This window comes from Eleutherodactylus coqui, chromosome 11 (assembly GCF_035609145.1).
Source record: "Eleutherodactylus coqui strain aEleCoq1 chromosome 11, aEleCoq1.hap1, whole genome shotgun sequence".
Lineage (NCBI taxonomy): Eukaryota > Metazoa > Chordata > Amphibia > Anura > Eleutherodactylidae > Eleutherodactylus > Eleutherodactylus coqui.
The window spans coordinates 70,306,764-70,330,021 of NC_089847.1; the positions used below are offsets into that span (position 1 = coordinate 70,306,764).

Sequence of the window (23,258 nt, forward strand, 5' to 3'; positions counted from 1 at the left end):
GTTACATTTATGTAGCAAAAGTGTAGGCCAGCCCCACACACCTTGCTGTACCATGAGTGCAGGCGAAGCCCATAAAAATTACTAGGATTACACTGTAGGTGAGGGACCAAAAAAATTGGTGTACCAAGAGTACTAATGTACCTCAGAAAAATTGCCCATGCCCAACCAAGAGGGCAGGTGAAACCCATTAATCGCTTTGGTTACTGTGGCTTAATTTGTAACTAGGCCTGGAGGCAGCCCAGTTAAAATAAAAATTGGTTCAGGTGCAAGTTTCAACGCTTTAATGAGAATTGAAATGTAAAAACATTGTTTACAAAAGTAATATGACTGAGCCTTGTGGGCCTAAGAAAAATTGCCCGTTCGGCGTGATTATGTGAGGTTTCAGGAGGAGGAGCAGGAGGAGGAGGATGAATATAATACACAGATTGATAAAGCCACAAGGTCCCCATTTTTTATGGTGATAGAGAATGATCCTTCCATCCGCGGGTGCAGCCTACGTATTGTTTAGGTACTGCTGCTGTCCGCTGGTGGAGAAGAGAAGTCTGGGGAAATCCAGGCTTTGTTCATCTTTATGAGTGTAAGCCTGTCGGCACTGTCAGTTGGCAGGCGGGTACGCTTATTCGTGATGATTCCCCCAGCCGCACTAAACACCCTCTCTGACAAGACACTAGCCGCAGGGCAAGCAAGCACCTCCAGGGCATACAGCGTGAGTTCAGGGCACGTGTCCAGCTTCGACACCCAGTAGTTGTACGGAGCAGAGGTGTCACGGAGGATGGTCGTGCGATCAGCTACGTACTCCCTCACCATCCTTTTACAGTGCTCCCGCCGAATCAGCCTTGACTGGGGAGCGGTGACACGGTCTTGCTGGGGAGCCATAAAGCTGGCGAAGGCCTTGGAGAGTGTTCCCCTGCCTGCGCTGTACATGCTGCCTGATCTCTGCGCCTCCCCTGCTACCTGGCCCTCGGAACTGCGCCTTCTGCCACTAGCGCTGTCAGATGGGAATTTTACCATCAGTTTGTCCACCAGGGTCCTGTGGTATAGCATCACTCTCGAACCCCTTTCCTCTTCGGGTATGAGAGTGGAAAGGTTCTCCTTATACCGTGGGTCGAGCAGTGTGTACACCCAGTAGTCCGTAGTGGCCAGAATGCGTGTAACGCGAGGGTCATGAGAAAGGCATCCTAACATGAAGTCCGCCATGTGTGCCAGGGTACCTGTACGCAACACATGGCTTCCTCACTACGAAGATCACTTTCAGGATCCTCCTCCTCCTCAGGCCATACACGCTGAAAGGATGACAGGCAAAAAGCATGGGTACCCTCAGCAGTGGGCCAAGCTGTCTCTTCCCCCTCCTTCTCATGCTACTCCCCCTCCTCCTCCTCCTCCAAAACGCGCTGAGATATAGACATGAGGTTGCTCTGACTATCCAGCGACATACTGTCTTCCCCCACCTCCGTTTCCGAGCACAAAGCGTCTTCCTTTATGCTTTGCAGGGAACTTCTCAAGAGGCATAGCAGAGGAATGGTGACGCTAATGATTGCAGCATCGCCGCTCACCATCTGGGTAGACTCCTCAAAGTTTCCAAGGACCTGGCAGATGTCTGCCAACCAGGCCCACTCTTCTGTAAAGAATTGAGGAGGCTGACTCCCACTACGCCGCCCATGTTGGAGTTGGTATTCCACTATAGCTCTATGCTGCTCATAGAGCCTGGCCAACATGTGGAGCGTAGAGTTCCACCGTGTGGGCACGTCGCACAGCAGTTGGTGCACTGGCAGATTAAACCGATGTTGCAGGGTCCGCAGGGTAGCAGAGTCCGTGTTGGACTTGCGGAAATGTGCGCTGAGCCGGCACACCTTTCCGAGCAGGTCTGACAAGCGTGGGTAGCTTTTCATAAACCGCTGAACCACCAAATTAAAGACGTGGGCCAGGCATGGCACGTGCGTGAGGCTGCCGAGCTGCACAGCCGTCACCAGGTTACGGCCGTTGTCACACACGACCATGCCCGGTTGGAGGCTCAGTGGCGAAAGCCAGCGGTCGGTCTGCTCTGTCAGACCCTGCAGCAGTTCGTGGGCCGTGTGCCTCTTCTCTCCTAAGCTGAGTAGTTTCAGCACGGCCTGTTGATGCTTGCCCACCGCTGTGGTGCCACGCCGCGCGACACCGACTGCTGGCGACGTGCTGCTGCTGACACATCTTGATTGCGAGACAGAGGTTGCGTAGGAGGAGGAGGGTGGTTTAGTGGAGGAAGCATACACCGCCGCAGATACCACCACCGAGCTGGGGCACGCAATTCTGGGGGTGGGTAGGACGTGAGTGGTCCCAGGCTCTGACTCGGTCCCAGCCTCCACTAAATTCACCCAATGTGCCGTCAGGGAGATATAGTGGCCATGCCCGCCTGTGCTTGTCCACGTGTCCGTTGTTAAGTAGACGTTGGCAGTAACCGTGTTGGTGAGGGCGCGTACAATGTTGCGGGAGACGTGGTCGTGCAGGGCTGGGACGGCACATCGGGAAAAGTAGTGGCGACTGGGAACCGAGTAGCGCTGGGCCGCCGCCATCATGTTTTTGAAAGCCTCCGTTTCCACAAGCCTATACGGCAGCATCTCCAGGCTGATCAATTTGGCTATGTGCACGTTTAACGCTTGAGCGTGCGGGTGCGTGGCGGCATACTTGCGCTTAAACAGTTGCGCTAGCAACGGCTGAACGCTGCGCTGAGAGACATTGCTGGATGGGGCCGAGGACAGCGGAGGTGAGCGTGTGGGTGCAGGCCGGGAGACGGTCGTGCCTGTGTCCTGAGAGGGGGGTTGGATCTCAGTGGCAGGTTGGGGCACAGGGGGAGAGGCAGTGGTGCAAACCAGAGGTGGTGAACGGCCTTCGTCCCACCTTGTGGGGTGCTTGGCCATCATATGCCTGCGCATGCTGGTGGTGGTGAGGCTGGTGGTGGTGGCTCCCCGGCTGATCTTTGCGCGACAAACCTTGCACACCACAGTTCGTCGGTCGTCTGTACTCTCAGTGAAAAACTGCCACACCTTTGAGCACCTCGGCCTTTGCAGGGTGGCATGGCGCGAGGGGGCGCTTTGGGAAACGGTGGATTATTCGCTCTGGCCCTGCCTCTACCCCTGGCCACCGCACTGCCTCTTCCAACCTGCCCTGCTGCTGCACTTGCCTCCCCCTCTGAAGACCTGTCCTCAGTAGGCTTAGCAAACCAGGTGGGGTCAGTCACCTCATCGTCCAGCTACTCTTCCTCCGAATCCTCTGTGCGCTCCTCCCTCGGACTTACTGAAATTACTACTACCTCACTGATAGACAACTGTGTCTCATCGTCATCGTCCTCCTCACCCACTGAAAGCTCTTGAGACAGTTGCCGGAAGTCCCCAGCCTCATCCCCCGGACCCCGGGAACTTTCCAAAGGTTGGGCATCGGTCACGACAAACTCCTCCGGTGGGAGAGGAACCCTTGCTGCCCAATCTCGGCAGGGGCCCGAGAACAGCTCCTGGGAGTCTGCCTGCTCCTCATAATGTGTCATTTTCATGGAGTGAGGAGGCTGGGAGGAAGGAGGAGCAGCAGCCAGAGGATTCAGAGTTGCAGCTGAGGACGGCGTAGAAAACTGGGTGGTCGATAGATTGCTGGATGCACTTTCTGCCATCCACACTGCTCAGTTTCTAATAAAGGTCTACCGCGTGGACCCATTAATTGTAAGATGTATCTGGGGACCCCAGAAACTTGCCTCTCTCCTAATCCCGCAGCAGCCGGCTGCGATACACCTGGACCAGGAGCTCGGCCTGTGCCCACACCCTGACTTGGGCCTCCGCGTCCTCGCCCCCGTCCACGTCCTTCAGGCCTACCCCTACCCCTCAGCATGGTGTACTACGAGTAGAGCAGAAACAGACCGCTGTAATTAAATGTGCCGCTTATTGGCCTGTGGTTGGAGGCTGACTTCGCTTACGGAACGCACAGCAGAGCCAGGAAACAATAATGCGCAAGCTTGTAGTCAGACCTAGGTGCATATGACTGAGCTACTGGAATTCACAGGGCAGAACCAGTCAAGTGGCCAAAGGCCAGTGGTAGGCCTTAAGTATTTTGCTTCAATTTTTTAAAATGGTGAGGTGAAAAACCAGACAGACACCGTATGCAGCGTATATATGTATACTCTTTCCCTCTGGCGGGATGACGGCGATCATATAACGGACACAGCAGAGCCAGGAAACAATTATGCGCAAGGCTGGGTATTAATCAGCGACTACTACCCCCAGCACACACGCCGTAAACTGAAGACGGTCACTGCCAGGCCAAATATAGTATTTTTTTCCACTTTTTGGGAAAAAGCCCACTGCCTCTGATATAGCCTGTATTTGGATTTCCCTGTTGGAGGATGACTGTGGTTACTGAAAGCCCAGTGCAGCCAGGAAACAATTATGCGCAAGGCTGGGTATTAATCAGCGACTACTACCCCCAGCACACACGTCGTAAACTGAAGACAGTCACAGGCAGGCCAAATATACTATTTTTTTCCACTTTTTGGGAAAAAGCCCACTGCCTATATAGCCAGTATACCTCTTTTCCTGCCTCACCAGTACTGCCCCTATACTCTGTAAAATGACTGCAGACTGAGGACGCTATGATCTGCACGCCCGATATACAAAAAAAAATAAAAATTGTGCAACACTGCTAAAAGCAGCCTCAACAGTACTGCACACGGTCAGATGTGGCCCTAAGAAGGACCGTTGGGGTTCTTGAAGACTAAAATAACACCTAACACTCTCCCTATAGCAGCTACAGCAAGACAGCACTTTCCCTGATCTCTCTCAGCCTGCATTTGTGGTGAGCCGCGGGCGGGGCAGATTTAAATACTCGGGTGTCATCTGATCTCCCCAGCCACTCACTGCAGGGGGGTGGGATAGGGCTGGAATGTCACAGGAGGAAGTTGTAATGCCTTCCCTGTGTTTCTATTGGCCAGAAAAGCGCACAAATTTCTCAGGGAAGGAAATGTAATGGAGTCAAGCACCACGTGGTGCTCGTCTTGAGTAACGAGCATCTCAAACACCCTAATACTCGAACGAGTATCAAGCTCGGACGAGTACGCTCGCTCATCTCTATTTATTGCACTTTTTTGTAATATTGTGTCACATAATGTACATATACAGATTTCCATTTTCTCACTATTTTATTTTGCTAGAGGGTTTCATTATATTTATAATGTACTATTATATAGAGTATATATAAATTAAATCTGATTACAATAATCCGGGCCAGGTCTCTTCCAACTCCACCATTCTATGATGGTGTAAATTGGTGTCTGCCTCATTTGTTTTTTTTTTTGCCTTCTTCTGGATCAACAAGGTGGGGTGAAAACAGGCTGAACTAGATGGACATTTTTCTTTTTTCAGCCTTGCATACTATGTTACTATGTTGTATTTTATTAATTTATACTTCTGGACTTTCTCATCTTAACAGTCCAATGAACTGTCCTATCAGTGATATCAAATATCTGTATGTATAGTATAGTAATGTCTGCATGAGAGGGAGTGTCACCATTACGTACTTCAGACCTTTAGTTAAGTCAGTCAACTGTGTCGCTATGAAGACAAAATTTGACACAAAATTGTGATAGTACTCCATGATGCTCAGGAAAGCCCTGATTTGCTTCTCTGTATGGCCTTCACCTTACTAACTTATTTTCATGGTAGGGCTTATATTTAGCTTCGGGCAGTTTTTCTCTTTTGCAGCCCTCTCAAACTCGGTCAGATAGGCCTGTACATCATCTTCAGGGTTCATCATTGCAGGGACCGTTGCACAGCCTCTTTTGTACTATCTGCTGCAGGGGCCCCTTTTTTCCTTCCCTCAGGGTGGCCAGAAGTCTTTCTTTTAGCAGGGTAATCGCTTGCAGGGGGCTTAGTGATAGAGCTCTGCTTAGCCAATCAATGCAGTGCTGGATGAACCAATCACAGCCATCCCATTGGTTCATTGAGCGCTGCATTGATTGGCTGAGCAGCGCTCAAGAATCAATCAGAGCTACCCCTTCCTGGAAGCGGGGTTTATGAATCCCGTAACCAGGAAGTGATCTTCTGTGAGTGAATGAGGACTGCGAAATGCGGGAGATGTCTACCGAGCCTGTCTATGTAAGTAGAACAAGACCTCCCCTGAAAAAAAGACCTAATGCATTTTGGGGGGAAAATTTATATAAGACAGGGTCTTATTTGGTGGAAAACACGGTAGTACGTAAGGGTTTTACCACTCAATTCACCGGCACAGATGTACAGTACAATATAGTTAACTCACCTTGTAAAACTTGCCACCAGTTTCATTATGAAATAAGGTTATACATTTACTATCCAGTTGCCAGTAATGTTTTTTTCTCTGAAGGATAAATGAAACATATGTTACATATAGAATCTCAAATATCATTATTTAAAAGGCTTTTTCTTTTTAACTCTTTCAAAACCAGGAGTTTTTGTTGGTTTTTCATTTTCTGTTTTTGTCCCTGTCTTCCAAGAGCCATGATTGTTTTAATTTTCATCGCCATAGCCCAGGGGTGTACCTAAAGGTTCAGGGGCCCGGGTGCAAAAGTTCAGCTTGGGGCTCCTCCTCGTACCCATACCTAAATCGGGCTGCATACAGCTGCAAAACGAATTTCCATATATGATCTAGCCCCTTGGCGTAATCTTTACAAACATGACTCATTTCCTGCACTACATGAAACTTTGTTTGTAGCCCTGCAGGCCACTCTCACACACACACATCGCTCTTTACCGTTATTAGCACGTCATCTCGAGCACCATGCTGACAGCGGTACAATGCTCCCATTGAGTTTAATAGGGTTACTCAGACCTGAGCTCCAACGCAGGTTCAAGAGCTGCCTGTTCTATTTTTGCGTTTTTGCGGTTTTTAATGCACCACCTCACCCATCACAATGATAGGGTGAATTACAAAGCGCTGTCAATCACTGTACCATACGTTCAAAAATGCAGCTTGAAATTGTGGTAAAAATGCCACAATTTCAAGATGCATTTTCTGAACCCATGTGCTCCACTCCATGCCTTGCTGTGCTGCGAGTCTGCATCCCTTCTCCTCCTTCCCCCATCCCCGCTCGTCCTCCCTCCGGGTCCTTCCTCCTCCTCTCTCCTCATCATGTTGTCAGCTAGACTGCACTAATTATGTGGCCGCCGACATTGCAACCTGAATGTGAATGTGTATATAGCAGACGACGGCCTCTGGGCCTCCTTGAGCGCAGCCGTCGGGTCGCAATGTCGACCCCTGACGGTACGCCTATGCCACAGCCATATGAGGACCTGTTTTATGCAGGATGAGTTAGTTGTATTTTTTTATGTATTACATAACGTATTGAAAAATGTTTACAAATTTGTAATTGGGGTGAAATAGAAAGAAACGCAATTATGACATTTTGGGCAAGATTGAGGTTTTATGGCTTTAAAGGGGTTTTGTCATTAAAACAAACAACAAAAAAATCAATACTTACCTATTCCTCCCGAGACAGTCTTCTTACCGCACCTTCTCTCCGGTGATCTTTTCCTGAATCCTCCAGTCCCCTAGGTCACGTCACCTACAGCTAGTCGGATACTCTTCTTCATGTGATGTTACATACATTCACAGGCAGTCTCCTTCCTGCAGGTCAACGTACGCTATGTCACTAGTGATGTAGCATTCACTGTCTAGCAGGAAATGCAGAATACTATCCCAGGCTATTGCTGCGACTGTGCATGAGCAAAGTCTTATGGCAATAGTATATGAATACTCGTGCAGTCTCGGCAAAAGCCCGGCATACGATTCAGCATTAGCGGCTAGGCAGTGAACGCTACATCACTCTGCACCGAGAATGTATGTTACATAACAGGAAGAAGAGGATCCAGCTGGCTGGCTGGCAGTGACGAGACCCGGGGGACTAGAGAATATTCAGTAAGAAGACTGCCTGGGGAGGAATAGGTAAGTAAAGGATTTATTTTTGTAATGACAGAACCCCTTTAACCCCTTGAGTGGCGGGTTTCCTACCACCCTGTCGTGCCCACCAGGGCAGGTTTTTTAAAATGGTCTAATCATTGAATTTCAACTAATTTTGCAGTTGCGTCTAAAGAGTCATAACTTTTTCATTTTTCCATTGACATAGCCATATAAGGGCTTGTTTTTTGCGGGACAAGTTGTGATTTTTTAAACAGGGGGGAGGAAAAAAAGAAATGGGGAAAAAAGAAAAAAAGGGGCCATGTCATTAAGGGGTTAAATAATGTATTAACTTCCTTCTCTGGGTCATTACGACACATGGATACCACATGTGTGATTGTATTTTTGATTTTTTAACAAAGTAAAGGGAGACAAGTGTTTTTATAATTTTTTTTTATAATTTTTTACCTTTTTTTAAAAAAAAATTTATTTTTTTTGTCCCTTTAGGGGACTTCCACAGGGACCCATCAGGACCCCTGATCACATTCCAGGGGTCCGATGGTGACAGCCCTTTACATGCTGCAGTGACAGCCCTTTACATGCTGCAGTCACATAGACTGCAGCATGTAAAGGGTTAACACAGCAGAGATCGGAGGTTTTCTCTGATCTCTGCTGTAAGAGCTAGTACCTAGCTGTCCTCTGACAGCTAACAACCAGCTCTCCCTGTCACAGAGACCATCGGCTTGCTTCTGACAAGCCGATGGTCTCTATGGCAACTTCTAAACAAAGCAGGACATTGCCGACATGTCGGCAATATCTTCTGCTGGTTTTTCAAAGCCCTTGCTTTGTTCTCTGTGGGTCTGTTCAGGCAGAGCACAATGTCACAGCTGGTGGCCTTGTGCTCTGCAGCTCCCATAGTGATACATAGCCCGGAAATCTTCCGGGCTATGTCACTATGAGCAGTGGAGCTAGTCCCGGAAAAATTCCGGCTGTGCCACTCAAGGGGTTAATGGTGTGGTAAAAATGACATGTAACCTTGATTTTTTTTAGGTCAGTATGATTATGGTGATAGCAAATTCACGTGATTTTATTATGTTCCACGACTTTTGTCACCATATTCCAAGACATACAACTTTTATCATTTTTTCTCTGGAACTGTATTAGAGAGATGGTTATTTGCAGGGAGAGATATAGTTTCTATTGTTACTATTTTGGGATGTGCACAACTTTTTAATATATTTTTACTCAATTTTATCTTGGAGACAGGGTGACCAAAAACGCAGTGTATTTTTATGGATGGAGTTTACTGTGCAGGATAAATCATGCTAAATTTTAATAGCTTGAACTTTTACAGATGCAGCAATACCAATTATGTAAATTTTTTATTGTGTTGATGTTTGTATGAGTATACTGGGATACAGGAGGTGCATCATCTGCCATGTTTCATGTCTACATAGAACCTTTATTATAGCGCATGAATAGAAAAGCGCATGTCTGGTTTAAAAACTAGTGTCCAATGAATAACAAAACAGAATGAAAAAAACACCAGAAAGAACAAAAATTATAGCTGAACATAAATGAATATAGAAATTATATATATATATATATATATATATATATATATATATATATATATATATATATATATATATATATATATATATATATATATATATATATATATATATATATATATTATATTAGGCAAAAGCACTGACACACTCACTCACCAGAGTCGTACAAACTTAAAATTTGGCACGACCATTCTTTAGGTCCTAAATAGGAAAACTATGTGGGTCGCAACTTGATTATTCTATTCTAAGTGCAACTTGATTATTCTATTCTAAGTGCAAAAGTAAATGATCCCTTTGTAATGTAACTAATAACACACATTTGTATCGCACAAACTTGAAATTTGGCACAACCATTCTTTAGGTCCTAAATAGAAGAAATAATGGGGCTATAATTTGATTATTCAATTCTAAGTGCAAAAGAAAGTAACTCCCTATATTATGTTCCTAATCTAATTCTCTAACTTCCTGGTGTCGTACACACTTGAAATTTGGCAAGACTATTCTTTAAATCCTAAATAGAAACAAATGAATAATTAGGAACAGCGCTCAGGGTGAAATTATAAAAATATATATTTCTCCAATAGTCTCTTTTGATCAAGAGTGCACACTTGAGTGGTAAATGCGTAACACACTTGAGGGGTAAATCATCAGCTAAATGCAGTCTGATCAAATACAGGAATGGTGACCTGTTATACCTGCTATGGAACAGCCCTCTGAAATCTAGACTAAAGCCTTCTCTCTTCAACCCAAACACAGTGTGAGCAGCAGGGAACACTCTCCAGACACCAAATTGAAGGTGCCAGAGGCAGAAGGGGGAGAAAGTTCTTGTTATTTGTATAGTGCCAACTTATTATGCAGTGCTTTAAGGTAATTTATTTATCACCCCAATGAGTACCCAAGCTGGGTACTCATTTAACTGACCTCGGAAGGATGGAGGGCTGAGTCAACCTTGAGCTGGCTAGCTGAACCAACTGCGCCTTACGAGGAAGTAAAAATGCATAAACAATGTTATCCTGTGATACTTAACCCTTTCCAATCCAGTTATTTTTTCTCATTCATTCTCCCCAGCTCCAAATAAATTGGAGCCGGTGAGAATGGATGAGAAAAAATACATTTCCCTGCACCCTCCTGAACTGACAGAGTTCAGGAGGGTGCAGATGTTCACTGCACTGTGGGGGGCCTGCTTACCTGTCCGGCGTCTTCCGCATTCTCCCTCTGCCTCCCGGCTCGGTGATCATGTGACCGCTGGGGTCAGGTAGCACCCAGTGGTCACATGATCGCCGAGCCAGCAGACAGAAGGGAGAATGCGGAAGACACTGGACAGGTAAGCAGCCCCCCCACGGTGCAGGCTCCCGGCTCGGCGTTCATGTGACCGCTGGTGGTCAGGTGACACCGGTGGTCACATGATCACCAGCCGGAATCTCCTGCATTACATAGCGCTAATTGAGCGCTATGTAATGTGTAAAGGAGAAGGCAGAAAGGGTTAAAAACTCTTTCTGCCTTCTCCTCGGGGGTCCTCGATGAGGACCAGTGCAGAAGTGTATCTGCACCCGATGTGTCTGCCGATCAGGTGCAGATGCACTCCTGCACTGCAGTGTCGGGCCTGCCCAGACATCGGAGCTGTGGCGAAAAATGATGATGTCGGGGCAGACCCGACATTGGATTGGAAAGGGTTAAGAGAACAAGGCAACTTCAAAGATCTCTCTCACTCTCCCCCCTGCTGCCCCCCCCCCCCCCCCCCCCCCCCCCCGTATTTGCTCGGACGAGTAATCAGTTACTCGAGAAGACCGATGCTCGCTCGAGCATCAGCCTTAAATGAGTGTGCTCGGTCATCTCTAGTCGCAACTTGATTATTCACTTCTAAGAACGAAATTAAGTGACGCCCTATGTAATGTAACTAACAACACACATCTGTACCGCAGAAACTTGAAATTTGGCAGGGCATTTCTTTAGGTCCTATATAGGAAAAGTAAATGGGTTGCAACTTGATTATTTAATTCTAAGCAAAAAAGTAAGTGACCCTATGTTACTCTATGTACCTAATTTAATTCTCTAACTTCCCGTTGTTGTACAAACTTAAAATTTGGCACGACCACGTTTTAGGTCCCAAGTAGGAAAAGTAAAGCAGTTACAACTACAATATTCAGTTCTAAGCGTTAAAAACTGGGCGAAAATCCATGATACATTAAACGATAAAGCCTAGGGAAATGATTTGTGTACTGAGGAGAATCTAACGTTCCTCTATGTGCATATACTAAAGAGAATATGTTGTTTATGGTTCAAAATGTGTTTATTCGTTTTACAGGGTTAAAGTCAGCATTTATACCATCTAATGTTATCAAGTGTTAACATGTCAACATCTCGTAGATATTCTATTTATCTATGCAATAAACTTAATAGAAAAGGAAACAAACTTGTCTTAGTATGCTTGTGTATGCTTAAATCTTGAATGTTGCTAACAATAATTCTTGCAAAAACTACGAACTATAGAGAGACAAGATAGAAATTTAAAGAAAAATAGGGGGGGGGGAATATTAGGGTGCATTGAGGAGGGAAAGGAGAGGAGGGGGGTGGGTTGTGTGGGGGGGAAGGGGATAGTCTGACCTTTTGCCGATTAAGTGTCGTCTGCTTGGTTTGTGATTTACTCACGGTATGATGGGTGGGGTTTGTTGAGGCGGAGTGTTGCCATTCGCCACCCACGCTAATGTTTCGGGCGCGCTGCGGTGTATGGTCCATATGGACCAGGTTGCTAGGTAGCTGCTGTGCCTCATCTCGTCCTCTGCGCATAGTTCTTCTAAGTGTTGAATGCTGTCAAGCGCTTCCAGCCACATCAGCCTGGTGGGTGACGAAGTGGATTTCCACTTCCTGGGGATTATCTGTCGGACTGCTATAATAAAAAACCGTAATAGTGACTTCTTGGCCTGTGAAAGAGAGCCTGGAAACATTGATAATAAGGCGATTTCTGGTGTTAATTTTTAATTCTTTTTACTCACCCACGAGTAGAGTGTACCCACCTCCTGCCAAAGGGAGCAGATCCCAGAGCACGACCACCAAATGTGGAGGAAAGTGCCTTTCTGTTTTAGACATCTCCAACAGGCGTCCGGACATTGGGGGAAAATTCTGGCGACCTCCGCTGGTGTCTTGTACCACCTTGTCGGGATCTTATAATTTAACTCTTGTATTTTGCTTGAGATGTTACTTTTGTGTGTAAGGATGTAGTCTTTCTTCCATGACTCCTCGGGGGGGGGAAACCGCCCAGCTCTTTTTCCCACTCCCTTTCTAGTGCGATTCTGCTTCTCTGGTTGCCTTCCCTTACCATGAATTGGTATAGGTCCGACACTTTTCCCTTAGCTGAACTGTTAGTGATAAATAGACTTTCAAAGGGTGTCAGGGGATTTTCTAATAACCGCGCTCCACCTAGTGATCTGATATAATGGCATATTTGTAGATATTGAAACCATGCTCCACTCGGGGAACCCCTACCATCAAGGATCTCTCCCAGCTGTTTAATGACGTTTCCTTTATACATATCCTTTATTCTAGGGATTTGTTCCGGATGTTCGCCTACCAGGCTATCCACAACCGGGAAGCCGTTATATAGGGTTGGAATATCAATGTTTCCTACTAATGGGGTCAGTGGTCCAGGTCTTTGTATCATGCCTGTCTTAGTTGCGTGTCCTATCCATACTGCTAATATCTCTTCTAGAAATGGGGAGAGTCCCAAGTTTTTGAACTTTCTGTTACCCGGGATCCATATTAGGCCTACCCCTCTGAAGGGAACTGACTCCTGCTCCATGGTTACCCATCTTTTCTGGGATCTATTTAGTATGAATTCCAACACTCGTCTGGTCAATACCACTTTGTAGTATAACGAGATATTGGGTATCCCCATACCTTCTCTCTCCTTGGGGCCAGTTAGCGTCCTCCAATTACGTCTCGGTCTTTTTTCTCCCCAGATAAATCTCATCATAATTTTCCTGATCTTATTTATGTAGGCCCCTGGGAGTCTTATTGGTACGGTTTGGAGAGTATATAGAAGCCTGGGTAGTACATTCATTTTCACCGCGCTGATCCTTCCAAACCAGGAGAGAGGGGCCGATCGCCAGTTATCTAGATCTTTTTTCAGTTTGGTCAATAGTGGTTTATAATTTGTTTGAAATAGGTTTTTCGTATCAGGGGTGATTATTGCGCCTAAGTATTTAATCCTATCCTTTTTCCATCTAAATGGGAAGGTGTCTCTCATAACTTATTCTTCTGCGTCAGGTATGTTGATATTTAGGATTTCGGATTTACTTAGATTTACCTTAAAGTTGGAGAAGCGGCCGAATCTGCGAAACTCCTCCAAGATATTGGGCAGAGCTATCCTGGGGTTTGATACATATAATAGCAAGTCGTCTGCATATAGGGCCACTTTCTGTTCGCTGTTTGCCACCTGTACCCCCCGGATGTCATTGTTGGCCCTCAGTGCGTTAGCCAGCGTCTCCATCACTATGATATATAGAAAAGGGGACAGGGGACAGCCCTGCCTCGTGCCATTCTTGATCTGCACTGGTCTAGATAGCTTCCCATTTACCCTTACTTTCGCTGAGGGGTTGTTATAAAGTGCCATAATCCATTCTAGGAACCTTGTACCTAGTCCTATCTGTTTTAATGTTGCTTCTAGAAAACCCCATTCTACTCTATCAAAAGCCTTCTCGGCATCAACCGAAAGAAGGCAGAGGGGCAAGTTTGACCCAGTGGCTCTAGATATTAGTGCTAATGTACGTACAGTGCTGTCCTCTGCCTCCCTGCCAGGCACGAAGCCCACCTGGTCCCCATGTATTAAGGCCGGGATGTGGGGCTGCAGGCGACTCGCTAGCATCTTGGCGAATAACTTTGTATCTACATTTAATAGCGAGATCGGCCTATAGCTCCCGCAATTGGTCGGGTGTTTTCCGGGTTTTGGAAGGACCGTTATGACCGCCTGCAGCGCCTGCGCCGGGAAAGGAGATGTTCTGGAAACCGCATTAAACGCCTCCAAGATCAGAGGGGCCAGGCAGTCCACGTATGTCTTGTAAAAGCGTGGTGTAAACCCGTCGGGGCCCGGGCTCTTGCCAATTTTCAGAGATCCGACCGCCTCTCCCAGCTCCTGGGGTGTGAAATCAGCCTCCATCGCCAGCCTGTCTTCCTGAGAAATGCTCTTGGAGGTATGGGTTTTTATATATGTATCCCTATCTGTCTCGGGGTTTCTCTCGGTGGGCCTCTGTTCTTTTCCCAAATTATACAATTTTTGATAATATGTATGGAAGCTGTCTAAGATTTTAGTGTTATCATGTACCATCCCCTCTCCTGGTTTATCTACTGCGAAAACATATGTCTGTGGGGATCTGGGATTTATTGCTCTTGCTAGTCCCTGGCCGCATTTGTCTCCAAATTCGTAGAACCTTCCTCTTAGTTTGTCGTGCTGACATAGAGAGGCCTGGTCTAGTATATTAAGGATGTTGGTTTGGGTCTCCGAAATCTCGGCTGCCGTATTGGTGTTTGGGGATCTTTTGTTTGTCGTTTCTAATTTGCCTAAGTGAGACAAGAGGGATGCTAATTTGGCGGATCACAGTTTTTTTTAGACGCGCCCCATGTGAAATAAAAATTCCCCTTAGGACGCACTTGAGGGCTTCCCATTTTATAGGGGCTGCAGTGGTGTCCGTCGCATGTGTGGCTATGAAGGCATCTATTGTTTGTTGTATTTCCTGCTGGCAGGCTACATCTTTTAGTAAGTTGTCATTTAGGCGCCAGCTAAAGCTTGGTTTGTCTCCCTGTCCGCAGGCCAGTGATCCCCAGACCGGAGCATGGTCCGACCACACAAAGGAGCCCATGGACGATGACGGTTGCCTATCTAATAGCCCGTGTGATACAAATAGATAGTCTATCCTATGATAACTATTGTGTGCTAGTGAATGGAAACTAAAGTCCCTTTCTCTAGGGTGAAGTGTCCTCCATAAGTCTACTAGTTTAAGGTTGGCTAATTCTGTTTTGATTCTGTGTGCTGTAGAGTGGGGAGCCCCCGACTTACCCCCCGAGGAGTCGCGGTCTGGGTCCATGCTGAGGTTAAAGTCTCCTCCGAGGATGATGCTGGATCCTCTCGCGAAGGTTGCCAAGGCCCCCAGCATCCGGACTCCGAAACTTTTCTGTCCCTGGTTTGGGAAATGAACATTAGCCAAGGTTATGACTTCATTATTTACTTGAATTTTTAGGAACAGGAATCTCCCGTTTTTGTCTATTTCCGAGGCCAGTAGCTTGTGTGGCAAGCATTTGTGTATCGTTATAGATGCTCCTCCTGCTTTCTTTGTTGGATGTGTGCTATGGTACCAGGAGGTGTAGTGGCGATGTTTGCACTTGGGCACCTTGGACTCCTGGAAGTGGGTTTCCTGTAGAAAGACTATCATTGCCTTTTTGCGGTGGAAGTGGTCTAGGATCTGCCCCCTCTTGGCCGGCTTATTTAGTCCCCTTGCGTTGAAGGTGCTGAAGTGAGGTCATCCATTTTGTCGGGTTGTGGGTCGTCTCGGCTGAGGTCGGAAGTAGTGGGACGTGTGGGGGGTGGGCGGGGTTGGGGTGTGAGGTGCGGGTGAAAAGATTATTATGTTAGAGATACAGAAATGCCTAAGGGAGAGGGAGAAAAAGTAAAGAAAAAAAGGCTTGTTATTTGAAGCCTTGCGCAGCGCTGGGGCATAGCGCATGCCTTCTGGGTGAACTACTGGCTTGGATATTGCCAGCATTCGCACAGAATACGATTGGTCACCCTTTGTGGGGAGCGCGGAGGTACCGGCCAGAGGTTCGCTGAGCCCCCACGTCCCCCACCCAGATAGATTAGTGGCCGCTACTGGCCCCTTTCAGGGCCTTGGGTGAAAATCCCTGAGGCACCGGGGATTGCATTATGTCGTTCCGCAGCTTGGGCAGAAAAGGACAGTTGATAGTGCAGTTTAAGGTATGAAAGTGGGAAAGTGCAATAAGAGGGTGTAATCTATGGTTAACGCTTATGGTTGTTGGTCTTAAAGAAAGTCCTATGAGCTTAGTCTCGCGGCAGGAGTATCAGTCAATGAGGTCTAAGGTTCTCTGCCGTCTTCTTGTGCCCGCTTGTTTGATGCCACTCCTCTCGCGCATGTGTAGCCGCTTGTGGGGGAAGAAAAAGAAAGTAAAAACTGTCCGTTTCTTCTTCGTATGGCGCAATCAAAGTTGAGGGGAGGAAGAGGCCTGAGTCTCTTTAAGGTTCTGAGGTTGTCTGGTGTCCGACTGAAGCAGTCCGTGTAAGGCGAGTCGATCAACCCTTCTGGGCGTGTTTCTTGGTAGCTCAGGTGTTTCTCTCTGAGCGGGTTCGCTTGTCTCGTTGGGCCTTAGGTTGTATGGTCTGCCACTGCTCCTGGGTTGTTGGGGCTACGACTGTTGGAACCATGGGCCAGTCTGGTAGGGCTATCATTGGCAGTTGCAAAGTCCCCAGGAAATTGGGGAGGTCGCCTAAATTGCGGAAACGGCCGTTTTTCCGTCTTTTGTAGCTGACAGAGAGAAGGGAAATCCCAATCTGTATGGGATCCCTTGCGTTTTCAGTGCTGTCAGCAGGGGTCTCAGAGCTCCTCTCATGCGTAAAGTGTGGCGCGCCAGGTCTTGGAGGAGTATGACGGGCTTGCCGTTGTGGTGTAAGTCCCCTCTCTCTCTGGCTTTTCTGAGGATTGCGTCTTTGTCTCTGTAATAATGGACCCTGCATATAACGTCCCTGGGTCTATTAGGGTCAGTAGCTCTGGGTCCTAGGGCTCTGTGGATTCAGTCAATTTCTACGGGACTGTCCGCTGGTCGCTCGAGCAGTTGTTGGAAAAAGGACTGAGCCCAGGCGTCTAGGTGTTTTCCCTCTATCTCCTCCGACAGACCCCGTATCCGAAGATTATTTCGCCGATTCCGATTTTCCAAATCGTCGACGTGCATAATGAGGCCCGTTATATGGTCGGCTTGCGCTTGTATTGCTTGTCTATGTGTCTCTAGTATTGCCGCTGTAGCCTCCTGGGCTTCTTCTACTTGCACTATTCTGTGGCCTAAGTGTTGTATGTCTGAGCGAATATTGTCAAGGGCTTGTTTGTTAGATGTTTCGAGTCTCTGAAAAAACTCGTTAAGCTCGTTCTTTGTCGGTATCGCCATTATGCGACTTTTCCACGCTTCTTCCTCCGGTATGTCTGCGGGGGCCCTGGTCCCTTTAAGGGTCTGGCTGGGTGACATGCTGGGTATGGGAGAGTGTGTCCATAATGGGCTTCCACTTCTATTAACTGGAGGTGTCTGAGGTGTGGGGGAGGGTGAGCTGTATTGTGTGCAAGGGTTGCTGCCCGGAGTACTCACTGCCCCCACGCTCTGCATGGCTCTCCTTTCATCCAGCCGTCCTGTTGCTGAGGAGTCCTTGGTGTTCTCCTGGCTCTCAGATCTTCTGGCTGCTGCTCCCCTTTCTCTCCCAGCATGTGGGACGCTGCCCTCTGCATGCTCTGCTGCTGTCGTCTGAAGGGAGGGCTCCGGAGCCCACGCTTCTGCCGGTGCCGTCTTGCTGCCTTCTGCTTCCTCCCTCGTTCCGCCGAGGAAGCACTCCAGGGTGTTCCTCCTGCCGACCGGAGTGCAGGACTGTGAGAGCGAGGGATTCTTCTCTTCCCCATATGCGGGTCGGATGTCTCCTTCTGCCGCTGCCGGTGCCTCAGGACAGCGTTAAAAGTAGAGGAACGCGGGAGCTCGCAAGAAGTGCGACTTATCCCGCTATCCGCTAGGCCACGCCCCCCCAGAATATGTTGTTTAGTCATTCACGACCCTCGGCAACCCTAAAGGCTCCCTCCCTGCATGTTTTTCGGTTTTGCACTGCTTCTTTCAGTTGTGTGATATCCATGTCAGTATCAGCTTTGACAGTATCCGCCATCATGTTCTTTGGTTGCCAGGACTTCTTTTGCCACTAATCTGTCCAAGCATTAAAGATTTTTCTAGCAACTCTGCTCGCATTACATGGCCAAAATATGTGAGTCTGGTCATCTTCCCCTCCACTGATATACTGGATCTTATACGATTCAAGACTTTGTTACTCTCGCCTTCCAGGGCATATACAGCAGGTTTCACCAGCACCAGAGCTCTAATCCATCAATCCTCCTTCTATCAGCTTTTTTCACAGTCCAGCTTTCACATCCATACATTGCTATGGGAAAAACGATGGTTAGCACTACTCTACGTTTAGAATGTACCTCACCTCTATGTGGATATACTGAGGAGAATATAAGTGACGTCTGTGTGTATATACTGAAAGGTTGTAAAGTACATAAGAAAGCAACCATGGACTGCATTCCCTTAAGGCTAAGAAGGGACTGCAACCTCCGGTCTGGGGGTAACTTTGAATAAAACAGGGCGTTACTCTTAAGGTTCAAAAGTGAGGAGAGTAGGAAGGGTGGCCCATTTTGCAAAGGAATATCTGTACATGCAGTCTGAGGAGAATCTAATTCTCCTCTATGTGTATACATATTTTATTTCTCGGTTCTCCTGAAGTAACCACAACTTTATAAAATTTCTGTGAGAACAACAGGTAAACACCTCTACCAAATTAACTCGGGGGAAGCCAGGTATATCAGCTAGTATATATATTTCATTAATACTGCAAGACTAAATTATACAAAGTAAAATAAATTTTGCAAAGTAAGCATCTGAAAACTCTCTCTATTAAGTAACATTTAAGGTGGGTTCACACAAGCGTGTTTTTGTGCATACTTAGGTGTGTACATACGTGCGCACCTAGGTACGAGCAAAAACACGCGTGAACACAGCTACGTGCTTGTTGTCAATGGAGCCACGGCTGCTGCCGGCGACTCCATTGGAAACAATGCTCTGCCGACACCCCTGCATTCTTTTTCAGGGAAGGGCTTTACATATAAGCCCTTCCCTGAAAAAAAAAAATTTTTGTGTAAAAAAAACAAACAACAAAAAGAACGTACCTCTCCGCCACTGCTGTGACCCCAGTGGGCATGTAGAACACATCTGCCGCATGCGGCAGATGTTTCCTTCACCTCCGCTAGTTAAAAGAATTCCCTGCTGCTACATCTGCCACATCTGTGGCAGATGCAGCAGAGGAATTCTTCAATTCTCATACGCAGCTGTCACACATGACAGCTGCGGTAGAGAATCCTGCTGCCGGCAGCAGTCAATGGCTTTTCAAGAAAGGACTTCATAAGCCCTTCCCTGAAAAGCCTTTTAAAATAGTGTGGAAAAAAAAATCTATACTCACCTGCCGGGGCTCACCCGCAGCTTCTGCCGCTGTCTCCGGCTCTGTAGTACTGAGCTATCAGCAGCTGGGGATTTAAAATACCCGCCTGCTGGTAGCTCTAATTGTGATTGGCTGAGCAGGTTTGTGTGTTTTCTTGCACATACTAATACACATGACATGCAAGCGCAAAAAATACAGTGAAACATGCACAGGCACGTGCAAAGCCACAATGCCCATTGCGCAAATACGAGCATAAATGCGCTTACACCCATGTGAAGCTAGCCTTAGTTTTAAAAGCTTTATGTTCATCGAACTTTCAACCTCTCGTAGAGGTACCACATAAATACCTATTCTTACAGTGGTATTCCAGTATGCAAAACTTGACATGTATTAAAATTATACAGTACAATTGAAAAATCATCAATGTATGTAGTAATGAAATCTTTTCAATACTTTCCCCACATAATTAATCACCACTTGCTGACCAAAAATGTCATGTTTATAGCTAGCTCCTAGTGTTATGACCTATATATAGTTCAAATGCAGCCTGCAGGTCAAACATGCTCAGTACCAGTATGAGGAGTTATTGCATGGTATAACTGGGAACTAAAGTTAGAGGGCCAGAAGCGAGGGACCAAATTATGGACAGATCTAACCCGCAGATTATCAGCATCCTAGACATCTTGCAGAGTGGGTTCGAAAAAGTCCATCGATCTTAAAGTTCCAAATTTCAACCATTTCTGTCTCTGTTTTTTAAAGCAGTTTCCACTTTTTGGACTACGGGTGTGGCTGGGAGGGTGGGGGCAGCCCTCTACAACCCTCGATTGATATATTTAATGGTGTATCCTCAATATTATACTCAAATTTAAAGAAAATAAAAGAAAATATTCTCTGAGTTAAATTTGGTCGGCCCCTGGAGGATACTATAATAATAATAACCTTTTTTATATAGCGCCAACTTATTCCATAGAGTTTACATAAGCCCTCCACAAAAGATTTTTCCTTCCACTCACCCGTGCATAAAAAATGCTCTAGAATAGATTACATGCATATACCGCACCATTTACTTAGCTCTGTGATCAAATCATCACATGATTCAATTCTTTTTTCAGACCAAGCTCCCTTTTCCCTTTACAACAACAAAAAAGGTGTCCAACGAATTGAATATTAAATGATAGCCTTTTTCAAAATAAAGGACGTCGCTATTATTAATCAAAATATACAGACGTACTTCAAAGACAATGCAAGTTATCACACAAAACCTGCAATTTTGTGGCAAGCACATAAAGCGGTAATACGAGGCCATTTACTACAAATAGGTTCTAGAAGGATCAAAAAAAGAGAGAAAGAAAATTCTGACCTCATTGAACAAATTAAAAAGCTAGAACTACAACACAAAATACCAATTACACAACATATATAAAAAGACTTCAAGCATTATGCTCTGTCAGACAAATGCAAGTGTTATTTACAAGTTTGTTGATGTGAGAATTTTGGGGTACCCCCCTTCCCCTTTCTGTACCCAGTCCAAAGTTAACAAATAAAGAATTTATTTTAAAAAATTATATCTATTCTACTAGTAGACAGGAAGAGCAAAACCTCATTCTTATGTTGCTGTGAGCGCTAAAGGAAAACAGATTAACGCTAGAAATCAACACTTTTGAGTGACAAATAACCTTAACAGTATACAGTGTTCTGTGGAAAACCAAACTTGGATTCAATGTGCAAAGAAAACTATGTTTTTAAAACCTTAGATACTACCCACCATACTGTCCTTGCTGGTAAAGTGGACAAGCCAGCCCTCCATCAACACGCAACTATTTTTCTTCTTGTTATACCGCACAGACTGTACAACTCTCATGAGTGGGATGAAGTTACTATTCAAAAAAGACAGTGTTTGTTAGCAAAGTTCTAACATTAATGGATTTGCCACTCTATGCTATTCATACCAGATCATTTATGTACTAGATGGATGTCTTTTAATGCTCCTACAATAATGTTCAAAAAAGGTTAAAACACCAATCTCAGCTTGAATGAGTCAACTAATAATTTCATATACTATTCTTAAAGGGATTGTCTAGAATGTCACTCAGCTATATGTGATCCAGTTTGGTCTCAATCTGGGATTCCTGTCTGCTAGCTGAATTAACTATAGTTAGTGACCTTGCAGGTTTTTAGCGTGGATCATTTCTTAATTTTTATTAACTTAAAGGGGTTGTCTCGCGGCAGCAAGTGGGGTTATACACTTCTGTATGGCCATATTAATGCACTTTGTAATGTACATTGTGCATTAAATATGAGCCATACAGAAGTTATTCACTTACCTGCTCCGTTGCTAGCGTCCCCGTCGCCATGGTTCCGTCTAATTTCGGTGTCTTCTTGCCTTTTTAGACGCGCTTGCGCAGATCCGTCTTCTCCCTTCTTCTCCCTTCGGCTCCGCTCGGCAGCATCGGCATTTTGGCTCCGCCCCCTTGCACGCATCATCGCGTAGCTCCGCCCCATGACGTGTGCCGGTTCCAGCCTCCTGATTGGCTGGAATCGGCACATGACGGGGGCGGAGCTACGCGATGACGCGAAAAGGGGGCGGAGCCAAAACGCCGATGCTTCCAAGACCAGCCGAAGGGAGAAGATGCATCTGCGCAAGCGCGTCTAAAAAAGCAAGAAGACACCGAAGTTAGACGGAACCATGGCAACGGGGACGCTAGCAACGGAGCAGGTAAGTGAATAACTTCTGTATGGCTCATATTTAATGCACGATGTACATTACAAAGTGCATTAATATGGCCATACAGAAGTGCATAGACCCACTTGCTTTCGCGAGACCACCCCTTTAATGCAGTATGAAAGCTCAGTCACACGGGCGCATCCGGGCTCCATTGCCGAATGTGTTCTTTCTTCTGGCGCTGCGGAGAGTCGTCCGCACTGCAGGTGCGGTAGTCTTCTTCGTGCAGGAAGACGGGCGCTTTGGCGCCTGGATGCGCCCGTGTGACTGAGCCCTGAAGGACATAGCACAGAGTTATGCATTTACCTATCAAACATTGGGTTATCACATGGACTAACTGTGATTTCTGTACTTTTAACTGAACTCTCCTCTTCCTCCTGTGCGCTACCACTGAGACCGACTGGTCTCTCATTCTCATTTTCATCTTCAACTTCTTGGCCAAAACTTTCTCCATCTGCAAAGTAAGGACCAACATTTTAGCATTACATTTCCCTAAAAATGTAATTTTTTTATTTATTATAGCCACTATCATTTAAATAATGCACTTATATTCTGCATATATCCTAACAATCCTTTTCCATATACCCTATTAGATGGGTATCAAAACCACAGAAGAGGCTCCACTGCTCACCATCTCCCTTTAATGCCTTACCACCATAGCCAGTTTTGGCCCTAAAGACTCAGGGTAGTTTCTCTGCAAAATCGTGTCTTTGTTCATGCGATTTTTGAGCATCAGCGCTGCTTTTTCTCACAAAAACATTGCTGTCGCTTGCGATTTTCTTGCAAGAAAGGAAATAGGTCTTCCTAATGTTAAAAATGCCACATAACGCACAATTTT

The 23,258-nt window shown here is 46.3% G+C and overlaps 1 protein-coding gene across 5 annotated transcripts in view; it reads right to left on the minus strand.

Annotated features, from left to right (window-relative positions):
- The window catches only part of LOC136581891 (serine/threonine-protein kinase D1-like), a 339,882-nt gene that overhangs the window by 70,113 nt on the left and 246,511 nt on the right, over positions 1 to 23,258 (minus strand). For all 5 annotated transcript variants that reach the window (XM_066582541.1, XM_066582544.1, XM_066582543.1 and 2 more), the window contains 3 exons: positions 22,727 to 22,874; positions 21,464 to 21,575; positions 6,271 to 6,348 (listed from right to left, as the gene is read on the minus strand). In XM_066582541.1, coding sequence (XP_066438638.1) covers positions 6,271 to 6,348; positions 21,464 to 21,575; positions 22,727 to 22,874 — 338 coding nt within the window. The remainder of the gene's footprint in view (positions 1 to 6,270; positions 6,349 to 21,463; positions 21,576 to 22,726; positions 22,875 to 23,258) is intronic.